Source organism: Pangasianodon hypophthalmus, chromosome 1 (genome assembly GCF_027358585.1).
Source record: "Pangasianodon hypophthalmus isolate fPanHyp1 chromosome 1, fPanHyp1.pri, whole genome shotgun sequence".
Classification (NCBI taxonomy): Eukaryota; Metazoa; Chordata; class Actinopteri; order Siluriformes; family Pangasiidae; genus Pangasianodon; species Pangasianodon hypophthalmus.
In genome coordinates, this window is record NC_069710.1 from 33069868 (window position 1) to 33082725 (window position 12858).

The 12858-nt window shown below is 40.6% G+C and overlaps 1 protein-coding gene across 5 annotated transcripts in view; it reads left to right on the plus strand.

The window, feature by feature from the left end:
- Nucleotides 1-12858, plus strand: part of LOC113547560 (rho guanine nucleotide exchange factor 4) — a 118872-nt gene that overhangs the window by 45359 nt on the left and 60655 nt on the right. For all 5 annotated transcript variants that reach the window (XM_053235246.1, XM_026947957.3, XM_053235262.1 and 2 more), the window contains 3 exons: nucleotides 6067-9379; nucleotides 9929-11262; nucleotides 12255-12530. In XM_053235246.1, coding sequence (XP_053091221.1) covers nucleotides 6067-9379; nucleotides 9929-11262; nucleotides 12255-12530 — 4923 coding nt within the window. The remainder of the gene's footprint in view (nucleotides 1-6066; nucleotides 9380-9928; nucleotides 11263-12254; nucleotides 12531-12858) is intronic.

A 12858-nucleotide genomic window follows, 5' to 3' on the forward strand; every position in this document is an offset into this window, starting at 1 on the left:
TCTTCAATACCTGCTATAACGTAAGTGAGAACAGGAACTAACTGGTCTCGTGGATGTTTTGCACCACAAACAAGTACAACATTATTTTCCGTGATAATCTAATCTGAACCTAATCAGAGTTCTGTTGTAGGTGGCTTGGTTTCATGTCATAAATATTAAAAACGTTGAATGTTTTTTTCTCAGTATTCTTTGTCTGTGTCAGTATAACGCCAACTGTCTCATATGAAATGCAATCATGGAATTCCTCACCCCTGTGCTCTCCGGCAGGGTTCACTCCATGTTTTGGTTCTAGTCTTGTCTCCGCCCCCTGTCCTGTCATTAGTGTGGATCCTGATTGTGTTCTGTGTTAAGTCCTTGAGTAGTTTGTCTACGTATACCCTGCTACTTCTTTGTTGCTTCATGATCTTATCATGATATTCATCCTGGTACATCCAAGACTTTCTTGTTCCTCGTCTTTGCTAGTGTATATTCTGTGTGCTGTATTCCATGCCACTGTTATCATTTCTGATTATAGATATGCTGGCCAGTATCCTGTCTGCCTGCACTTTGACCCCTGCTGTATTTAATCACCATGATTCTTAGATTTTCCTTAAAAAAGAAGAACACATCGATTTTCACTCAATCACTCAATTTGAATTCAGAAACATTCTTCTAGCTCATGCTGGAAGAAGTACAATCTTGCCTTCTCCACCAAGACCACATTCATTTTTTTTTTGCTTTTGACATCCAGCAGGTTTGTTTTGAAGTCGTGTTGGCTCACGTTTGAGAACTTGCATCTGATTTCTGAAGTCTGATATTAACTCTGGGTGGTGATTTGTTCTGGCACATTATACAGTGCAGATGCTTAGATGACTGAAAGACAACCAAAAAACAAAGAAAGAATGAAATCTGTCATTATATGTGCAGTCTCCTACCTTCTCAACACTCAGTAGGATTTTATAGATCCAGTAAAGCAGACAAGCATTAGGACCTGAGAGAGCATCTAGTCAATACGTGAATATTTGTTCCATATTGTGTAGTAATTATGGCGTCTTGTCATGTAGACCTGTGACTATCTCAAAAAAAAAATACACTAGCAGTGAAAAGGATGTTTTTGATTGGTCTGAATTCCAACCAAGCACTTCCTTGCAGTTTTGTATTTTTGATTATTTTGATTTTTGATTTTCAAGGCATTAGTTGTGTTATAAACAACAGCCCTACATCTCACAAACAGAACCTTTCAGCCAATAGCACTTTGTTCTTCAGTCTCAGAAGTCAGTCTCTCAGAAACAGGTATGCGTACATCATCAAGAATAGTAGTAATGGACCACTGAGCTTTTTTCAGATCTGGTCTAATCATCAGAAATGGATAAATATAGGTATACACTTCAGAGGGTAAATATATTTTCCTTCCTTAATTGCTACGTTGTGCGTCAGCGGTGTCCGATCTCATCCACAAAGGGCTGGTGTGGCTGCAGGTCTTCGTTCCTTCGTAACAATCAGGAGATATATGATACAGTAGTTGATTGAAGGCCACAATGAACTGATTAAACAGGTGGAATCGGGTGCGGTTGGAACATGAACCTGCAGCCACACTGGCTCTTTGTGGATTAGATTGGCTACAACCCCTGTTGTATGTTATTTTGTCTGCATTTCCATTAGTTTAAATTTGTTTAAAACCTCCACTTGTGTAAATACGGTACTCATGACACCTCCTCCTGTCTTGGTCTATTCGATAATCCATATTTTAATACCCTGTTCACTCCAAACACTTGCTTTTCTATAGCGTTAATCCATTGCTAAAACTGTCTCCACATGTCCGCTTCTGCTATCACACAGACACACGGTATAGCTGCATGCTTCAGTGCTTCTGAAAGAAATCACTGCTTCCTTGTCCTGCACCAGCCGTCAGCCCTTAGTCCACAGATAGAGGCGGTTAGATCAGCGTGATACAATGCATTCCAGAGGAATTATACTTCTCTCTTTCTCTGTTGTAGTAAAACTAAATCAGCCTAATTCAGTCGGTTAAACTCTCAAATCTGATGGTGTGAAGGTGTCAGCAGTGCTGCTGCAAATCACACCTTTATATTAATGCGCTCATTTGGTGGTAAACTCCGCTTCATCACGCCACCCGGTTGTTGATTATTTTACTATAACAGCACAACACTGAGTGTTTTCTTGTCTACTCTCGGTCTGTTTTTTACACTCTAGTCTCTTATTGTAACATAAGACATGCTCTTTCATGCTCTTTTCTTTTCTCCATGTTGCTGTTTGGTAGTGTGTAACACAAAGCCTTTACGCTCTCTTGTATTTTTTATAACGCACAGAGGTACACAGTGTTCAGACTGTTTTAATAAGGCTTCTCATATCAGAGGAATGATGGGATTTTAAGTGCTTATCAGAATACAGCCCAGCCGGTCGGGTGCAGTTTCCTCTCAGTGAGTGTAACTGGAGGTGATGAATTTCACACCAGACTGCTGTAACACGGCCAAGACAAGCTTTCTGATCACGCTTAATTTATTAGTGATGGAAAATGTATTTTTTCTGTCAATCCCCCTCAAAAGACACGTGTTTGTGTCTCCATGTGGACTTGGCAGTATACAGTGTCTGCATTTTATACTTCTGCTTCATAATATAATGGTATGTTATGTAAGTCACATTAAAGTACCAAATTCTATAGTCTACTGTAGTTTTTGTCCTGTTAGTGTATCACAGTTACTGTTTACTCAGCTAAAATCCACCTCCTCACTGACCGTGTTGCTTACACGAAACTAATAGCGTGCCATGTCTTACTTCTATCAAATATCGATGTGTTAATCATAAAAACAGGAAATTAATTGCTAAAGCTAGAAACTTTGCATTGTTATTGCTATTAAATAATCTAACTGGTACTGAAACAAGGGACTTTCCTTTGACTATGTTGGCTAAACATAATTATTTAACTAGATATTAGCTCAAAAAGTTAAATAAACATCAAATAAAGTGTAACACTGGGGGGTTTTCATCGGAGTAATTCAGCATAATAGCTTGGTACTTAGCTACTGTCAGTGTGTAAATTAAAGTATTAACTTAAAAAATAAATGATAATTATATAAATAAGTACATATTTATATATTTAAATAGATATACATTTGTTAAATTATAATTATTAAATATAAATAAAATATTTAACATCATAAATAAATAAATAAATAAATAGTGTGCTCCATTTGCTGCACTCTGTTTCAGGGGATTTCAAAGAGTAAAGTAAATTCCACAGACATCCTTATTATAGATTTATTTCATGAACAAGATTTAAATGTATGCAATAATATTTTCCCCATTTATTAAAGACATGGCGCTTTCTAATCCAGAACTTTCCACAGACAGAACACATTATGTCTAAGGTTTTTTGACATTATTTATAGGCTGACATGTTTCTGAATTATTGAGGTTTGGATTAAACCCATTCAATTCAGAACTACGTATATAATTTTATAATAGTAGGTTGTGATTTCCATCATTGTAACAAAAAATATATATAAATATATATAACTAAATAAGTCACAGAGCCCTGACTATGCTCCACATACTCCACTTTGAGAACGGTTCTAGAGGGTACAGAATATCAATAACGCTGTAATGTGCGGTTAGTGAAAGCAGGATGTGAATGCATATACTCAGCGTTGTATTAATTAGGGTAAATCCAATAAACATAGTCAATGACCTTGGCAGATATCATAACATGAGCATAATCCATATTCAAGGCACAAGTACAGGCGTGAATCAAAACCAGGGAACGTGGAAACAAGGAACAAGGTTCAGAATTTAACCAGATGAATACCATGATAAGACTTCACAATGAGAAAAAGGAACAGAAGGGTAGAAATAGACAATATAATATTATAATATAAGTGAAACACAGAACAGCTGAACACATTAGAGTAGCAAAACAACGATAAAACAGGAGCAGAGGACTAAAAACAACACAAAGGCACATGGAAATGAAAACACAAGCACATAGAATGAACGACAAAGCCACAGTGCCCACTTTCTCTTCGTAGGAAATAAGGTTTAGGGCACCATTTTGGCACAGGGTGCAAATTGTCTCCACGGGTTATTTTGTAACGACAATACTGGAGTAATAGCACAAACACAGGAAGTGTTAATGATAGAAAAGAGGCCACTAAATTGCTGGAACAAGCTTCAAAGTTGAACACCTAAAGTGTTGAGTGAATTCAACGTTGAGGGTGGTGAAGGTGGTCCTTGAACACTGGGGGGATTGTGCTGTGTGTGGTTGGTGTATCCATTATTCCCAGCGATTAGAGTGTAAAAATAAAAGGCCCAGTGGTTAATCGGTGTTGCTTTGAACTCAGAGAGAGGTTCATTTTGAGTACTCACCACTTTTTTTGTAGGAAAGTGTGTGTGTGTGTGAGTGAGCTTACAAGCCTAAAGGCTTTATTACATCTCCAGCAGGGAGGGATTGGCTCAGATTAAGCCAGACTTTGAGTGTAGAACACCGAAAGCCCCCAGTCGTACCAGTCACAACCCTCTCCCTCGTCCTCTTGGGCTGTGGGAGGTGGTCATGGTGAGGTTTTCCATTGGAGTGGTTGACGCAGGTAGCTCCGACCTCCTCTGTGCCTGTAACATAAGACTCTGCTCTGTGGGGACTCCAGAGCACCCAAGAGGATGGGCGATAGAAGATAAACAAAGAGATAAAGAACGGGAGGACGGCTAGCTAACACGTGAGTGGCGATTTGCAGGAAGCATTTAATTCAGTGTGTAAGGGACCATGGGAGCAGTTTTCAGCTGGATATCCACACACATCTGCATGTTTATCAAACACACAGCAGCCATCTCCATGCTTTGGACTGTAAGTTGTGTGACCTGATATAGGTACTAGTGCGTGTGTGTGTGTGTGTGAGAGAGAGCGAGAGAGAGAGCGAGAGAGAGAGAGAGTATAACTGGGTACAGAGGCTGATGAAGTGTTTGTTTAAGTGTTAAGTACAGCTTCCTTCCTCTGGGTGTGTTATGGTCTCCTAGCGGCTTTCACTTCACTGTGGTTTTGGGTCATGGGTCAGCGTGATTCTGCATAATGACTCTTTCTCTGAAAACAATTCATTAATATCTGCAGTTCTGGGGAAAAATTGTGCACATCTTGTGGATGATTTAAAAAAGGGTTTTTGTAATTAAATTCTCTCAAAAGAAAGTCCAGTCTGCAGATGAAAATAGTCACTTTAGTGTTCTTTTATGCTATATTACTTTAAGAAACAGATCCAGTGGGGTTGAGAATTTGCATTGCATAATAAAATAGAAGAGGTAATCTTGTTAAAATTTAGACCATGCAGCCAGTGTTTACATGGGAAGGGGTGGAGTTTGTAGGACTGAGAGTGTTTCTAATTTGCGTGTTTGTAGAATCTAGAAAGTGAAGACTTTTTGTGTTTATGTTGTCTAATCTCATTTAAAAGCAATTAGTTTTACTTGTACTACTACGACTACTATTACTGTTAGTAATACTAATATTACTACTGCCAATTCTTTTACTGCTACTACTTCCTACTGCTGTTACTACCAGTACTAATACTAATAGTGTTATTATCATTACTACTACCACTGTTATTGCTACTGTTACTACTGCTGATTTTATTACTGCTAATACTATTACTACTACTGTTACTACCACTACTACTAGTGCTATTAAATTACTATTGTTATTACTGTTACTACTCCTATATCTAATACTGTTACTACTGCTACTACAGAAAGCATGAATAATGAAACTTAAAAGACTGAAAAGCTTGATCAACAGTTATCACAAATCAGCTTTAAGGTAATCCAGGTCTAAACCACAAATGATTGAGCTGAAGGAGATAACTGAAAGAAAATGTCATTAAGAATATTAGGGAGGAACCTTGACAGGAACTGTGTGTGAAAAGAGGAATTCCTTCTTTCTAGCTTGACACCAGATAGTGGTAGTACAGTAGTGTACAGTACATAATACAGTACAGTACAGAGTACAAATAAGTTAGGAATGTCTTATGAATGTTCCATGAACTTTTAAATTGAGATGTTTGTGTTTCTTTGCTTACTTATTTGTTTTCCCTGCAGGTCCAGGAAGCTCTTGAGGCCCCGAACGACCCTGGTGGAACAGAGCAGACCAAGTGTGAGCTTGATTCATACCCACAAGGATGGAGAGAGCAGGAATCGGACAGTTCACATGAACAGTGGAATGACGAGGATGAGTTTTTGGCTCTGTTAGGGGTGGATCATCTTTACCCAGGATTGAATTTAGAAAATGGAACTAAGGAGGCAGACTGTAAAGTGCAAGGAGGCGTGACAAACACACACTGTAGACAGCAGGAAATACAACACATCAGCACACATAACACAGAGAAAGAAGAACTAAACAGTCATCACATTAACACACACTGTGGAGAGCTCATAGAGGTAACGCAGGAAAGACTGTCACTCTCAATCAACGGTCTCAACACAGTGGAGCTCAGCACACAACTTGATCAAGGAACAGGAGAACTGAATAAACAACATGTAAACATATACAATGCAAAACACGCCACAACAAATAACACAGAGGAACTGAAAACACAAGACACTGAAAACACAGATCTTACAGGTAAAGCCTGTGTAGAAACAAACAATGAAAGGAGGGCAGGTTCACAAACTGCAGAGAAAAAAGATGAAAATATAGCTGAGGAAAAAAGAAAGGACAAGAGTGAACCACATAACGGAAGACAAAGCCCGTCAACAAAATACTGTGGAGAAACATTTCTCAAAGTCAGCACTTCACCAAGAACAGATTTGTTTAGTTTAAACGATTCTGGCAAGCACAACTTAGAGAGCACGAGCATATGTAGTGCAGAGATACACAAAAATATCCACGGTAACATAAACACACACCTTGATAGGTTACACAGTGCAGATGACAAGCACACATGCAAACCAGAAATACACTCATCTGACAGCAGAGAGGTAGAAATCAGAGATACGGGTGCACAAAGCTGCTCTCAGGACTCAGAACTGCACCATAAAAACAGAAACAATCTAGATGCATACTGTCCAGAAAATTTTATAGACACAGAAGGGATAACGTGCTTCCAACAAAGACATAACATCAAGTCAGGGCGTGTAAATATCAAACACAAGGCACCACCATCTCAGGATGATGTGTGCAATGGAAAAACAAGCATCTACAAAGCAGATGATCTTGACTCGCTAAGTAGGAGTGAACTGAAGCAGATTAAATGCAATGAACACTCTTTGCACACACATGCAACAAATAAGAGCACAAAAACCTCAGGTGTAAAAGGAAAGGCACTGAATACTGCCGTGCACTGCAAAGACGCTCTGATTGTTTTCGCAACTTGCAGAGACTGTAACATAGCAGAGATAGCACCATCCAAAACTGAGGAATACTGCTCAACACACCTTAACACCTGTGATGGTGACACAAAGCCTCATGACACACTGTGTGTATCAGATATCCACGCGTTAGATTTGCGAACTGAATCTGTGAACTCTCCAGGGTCTGGACTTCCTCACCCCTTAAACGGTAAATTATTGCCTGCTTGTTCTGAAGAGACAGCTCCAGAGACTTCAGTGCAAACTGGAGCAGAAAAGCAACTACAAAAAAACCCACATAATCAGCAGCAGGACTTAGAGTCCAAGTTCTTGCCATGCTCCACAGACTGTGAGGATGTTGAAGGAATCTTTTGGCTAAACTCACCAGTCACTGCAACAGAGAACAACAAGTCCACATCGTCCTATACTGAGGGGTTTAAACAGTCTGTGACCAGGGAGGACAGAAGAAACAGATTTGAGGAAAAGGTTTGGGAGGATTCCTCCTTTCCACTTACCCTCTCACCACTATCTACATCTGTGGAAAGACTTGCAGAAGGCATCACCCTCCTCCAAATACACAATGAGTGCAGTGATATTAACTCCCATAGCCCAGAGTTCTTGATATCCTCCAGTCATGCCTGTGACAGATCACATTACTCCCTTTCCACAGAGGAGAAAGTGAAGGATGGAAGCCAGGAACTGACAAGGTCTGGGGAAGTGGAGGATAGTCTGTATCCAAAACATGGACAGAGTATAGAAGATGAGCTTCATCCTCCATTCCATTCAGCCAAGTCAAACCATTTTGAGATTAGGACAGGGAACTGTATCTCATCAAAGCCTGTTGAAACACAGGCTCCACAATTTACTGTTTGTCAGCCAACACACACACATGAGCAGTGTGTCAATGCCTTGAATAATCACACACTGTTTGTTGATTTAAAACATAAAAGAAGCATCTCTACTCCCCAAGGTAATGTCAATGAGAGCTCATTTCCAGAAACTAGCACTATTAAGACTGTTGAAGACTCCAAAGCTAGCTTCGTTGAAAAGGACAATCCTCAATCAGATCAGATTAAGCCTTGTTGGAACCTCCATGTATACAATAACACAGCCTCAGAAAAGTCAGCAGAGGCCAAAGAAGCTGTAGGTGTCTGTAATCCATGGCTGGAACCATATTCTGATGGTCCAGAAAGTGATTCTGAGGATAGTGATCAAACCAATTCCCCCTCTCTGACCTTTGACCACAATGAGGGAGCGCTTCAGCGTGGCTTGGTCAACTTAGATCTAAAGAAACGCTCAGATGTTCTGTGTCCTGTAGACTGGAGCAGTGAGGATTCAGCTGTCTCCGGGTTAGGCGAAGATTTGGAGAACATTCACTGTGATTTCTACCCACCACATGTGGAGAACCTTGAGCATCCTACACAGAAAGAGTACCTTGAAAAGGATACATGTTTACGCTCTGAATGTAATATAGTAAGCACAGATGATAAACTGCACAATAACCAAAAGTATCACATAGACTCACCCTTAATACAGTCAGTTTCTAATGGACTTGGTCTGTTTACACAATCGGGACAATGCAAAGATATTAACCACACACATATACACACTTCCATCTGTGGCTGCATACAGACTGATTTAGACTCTCTCAGCTCTCAGCCACATCAGCCGTGTATTGATGTTCTTAAATCTTCACCAGGTTATCTGGAGACACAGAATCCTCTCAAGCAGGACAAACAGAAAGAGCTCTCTAGCTCAACTCATCTCAAATCCCATATTGGCATCAGGAGCTGTGGAGAAAAAGAAGACAGTTCATTAATACTTTCTGGAGTAAATACAATACGCTACACCCAATCTGAGGTCCTTATCTCCTCCCGAAGCCTGGAGCCTATCCCAGAGACGGACTGCTTCCTGGATAACTTCCCTAATCCTAATGATGATACCTTTCTAGGTGACAAGAAAACAGAAACTGAGAAGTTTGGAAGTGAAAAAATGAAACCCTCTGAGTCAGACCAGGACATTCTTGGGGTTGCTTCCTGTGAGCACCGTTTGTCTGTATGCAAAGGTAACTCTTAACATAAAACCTGGAGGAAGATATAAATAACTTCATGAAATGAACAAGTGTAGCCTGTTACATGTATTACCATATTTTGGCTCTGATAAATGATGATTTCTAACTTGTTAGTCTATTTGCCTAGTCCAAATCAGTGAAATTGATTTTCTATTTGGTCCGATTCAACCATCAAGGGAGTACCAAAGATTGATTCAAATGGACTAAAGATTGTGTGAAAGGTGAAAGCACAATATAATACTTCATAAGCATTATCCTACCTAGTAAATTATCTGTGAGCTGTTCAAATGGTGAAACCTGGACAATCCTTGTAGTATTTTACTTTTCATCTCAATTTTAGTTAAATTTAGCTTTCTCAGGCACAACATGTTTTACTTTCCAGCTAGCATAATTACCTAAAATTGTAGATGTTCAAATAAGTGCTTTGCTAATGTCAGACAACTATCACTAAAACGTAGTATAACAGAGAAACCAGAACTAAGCACTGATACCATTATAAATATTGTACCATTATAAATATTGTATTGTTTACTTGAACACCAGGAAAGTCTGAGGACCAGCCATGCTCTGCTCCCTCAGACCTGAATGAGGACAAGTCTCTGCAGAATGATGAAGCCACATCAATCAAGTGTCCGTCCACAGGATCCCTGGAACTGGACACAAGCAGCATTAACAGTGAGGACCAAGAAGAGCAGAGGTCTCCTCTTGCTGGTCCCACTGTGAAATCACAACACACAAAAAGTAAAGTTAAGCCATCCAAATTCTCAGTTTTCTCCAAAATGCCCTCGTTCAGACGAGGAAAGAATATGGCAAGAGATGGGAGGGTAAGTAAGGGTGAAATTTCACCCAGGGACTCACAGGACAGAGGGGAGGACCTGCTTTTCTACAGGAGTCACCTGACCCAGGATGCAGGACGAGACCCAGAGAGTCAGCCTGACAACTCAGATGATGAAGTCTTCTACAAAAGTGAGGATGGAAATAAGCAACCAGGGCTCCAGATAGATACAGAGGAGGAAGAGGAGGAGGAGGATGTCTTTGGTCATGTCCAGGGGACAGGGGACATGGAGGGTTCAGAGATGCCACAACTTAAACAGAGCACAGGTAGTGAAAGCTCCAGCTGCAGGAGGAGCAAAAGCACAGAAGGCCTAAGCTTTCGCTTGCGTTTTGCCCAGGCCCACAAGTCTCTGTCAAGCTTATTTGAGTCACGTTCCATGGATAAATACAATGAGTGTCCAGAATCAGAAGATACGAGAACCAAGCTTTCATGGAGGAAGCAGAAACGGGCAAAGGAGGTGGACCTTCTAAGACGTACAATGTCTGTGCCAGACACGGACAAAGATGGAAATAAAGCTATGCAGCGCCACACTGACCCACTTAGCAAACGTGGTGTCCTGCGAGATGGAGTTGGCACATCGCTGCAGGACAGCAAATCAGATGGGCGCAATAGGAGGTGCTTGTCAATTACTTTTATTGATTCCTCCGAGGCCTCACCTACTGGTGACTCTGGTCCCCTCTCACCTATGGCCCCAGTAGCCAGTCAGCTGTCATCAACTTGTTCCAAAATGCCACCAGGGAGCAGTGAAAACCCAGAATCGCCCATGAGACCAATGAGTCCCAAACCAAGCAGTCCAAGGTCTGCAGGGCAGAAACAGCGATTCCGTTACCCCTCTTCACGGGCAAACACTCTTTCTCTGATTATTCTTGGCCAGAGTGTTAGTGTTTCAGATCCCCCTGAGAGACCGAGGTCCCTCAAACCTAAAGTGGGCCGTCAGGGTTCTCTCAGCCCACTGGGTACCAGCAGCCACCTGGAGGATGGCAGCATAGACAGCCCCTCTCCCAGCAGCATCATTACCTCTATGACAGACAATGAATTTGAGGTAAGCAAAGTCTGTGTTATTACTGCTTTTACCTTGTCATTATCATGTTAGTGTCATTTCTGTTCTACTAGTAGTCCACAGTCCAAATAATATGGTTTGTCTGTTGCATGTTGTGCAGGGCAACAGATGACCTATACCTAAGTGCACACTTGAAAATCGCAGCTATACTATAAACTGGCCAATACATATTCCAATTTGCCATAACTTAGCTTACAGAAACCTTATATATGTGTATCTATTCCTTGATATCCTTCAGCTTTTTCTTTACAGTCATAGCTGCAGGCATGGAGTATAGTAGAGTTCCTCAGGCATGGTTTTGAAATACATCTGCCCAGTACAATCAAAAGCTTTCCCTAATTCAATCCACTGGCAAATTATCAAGCATTTCATAGGAGAAATCAGGTAGGAGCAGGAAAACTGAATATGTAAATAAGTGTGGCCCTCTATTGTTGGCTTTCAGTGGCAGAAGCATCGAGTTCAAACATTGTGACATGCGTAAAAGTTTGAGATTATCGCCATCTAGAGGTGGCTTTGCAAACAGGTAATGGGAACAACCCTTCTAAGATTTAACTCTAGATAAATATAGGCTCTATTCCTTTACTGTGTCTTCACTAGTGACGGTTCATATGAAGCTGTTGATGGAATGGAAGTTCTGTAGGCTGAATTACCCATCTGTCTGAACAAAGACTGTTTAACCATTAATAAAGAAATTTTAATTCCATTCATGCACTCTATTTTTTTTACCTTTCTTCTACACACTAGGCAAATGGTCTGAGTCCACTAACAAGAGCAATTTTTATTTAAACAGTTCTTTTGAGAACTGGTTCTTGTTCCATGATATGCTGTCAGTGAAAAATGAAGTAGACTATGATTAGTTAAACATTATATTTGTTCATTTTGAATCATAAACTAGTTATTATGCTGCCTCCCAATGCACTTACACCTTTGCCCAAGGATACTGTGGCAGTCTGATGATGCTTTTCATGAAACAGCCTAGTGTATCGCTGAAGGTATCTCCTGGAAGTCCTCATCTCTCCAGTCACTCTACAGTAATGAAGATGGTGAATAGTTCTCCTGCTGGATCATCCAGTCCAAGGACCAGGTCGGGATCCAGCATTGGCATTGTTCCTATCCTACCCATGCAGGTTGGATTGCAAAGACACTGTTTTAGGGATGATCTGTGGATTGAAGAGGAGAAGAAGCGCCAGAGGAGGCTGACGAGGACTGCACCAAAGAGGGGCACTCACCCACTGGAGGAGCTAGAGGAAGTAAGAGTGACCAAAATGTCATCTTTTGGAGCAAAGCCTCTCTTCACTTTTGTTTCTTCTCTGTTGTCCATGTTGCCTCTTAAAAAACTTAGTTTTGTCTGTTTCATCTCTTTGTATCATCTTCATTGTCATTTGTTATCTTTCGCTTTTCCACAATTTCTTCTCTAATTCTATCCTTAACACTTGGCAATCTCTTTTGTATGTGCTTGCAGTCTGCATTATTGGTCTGCTTTATTACACATCTTGGTTTGCATCATATTGCCTTCTACAATTCAAGAGCTTTGGGGGGAGGGTGGTGTTTCTGATTTACCATGGTAGAATGCTGCAA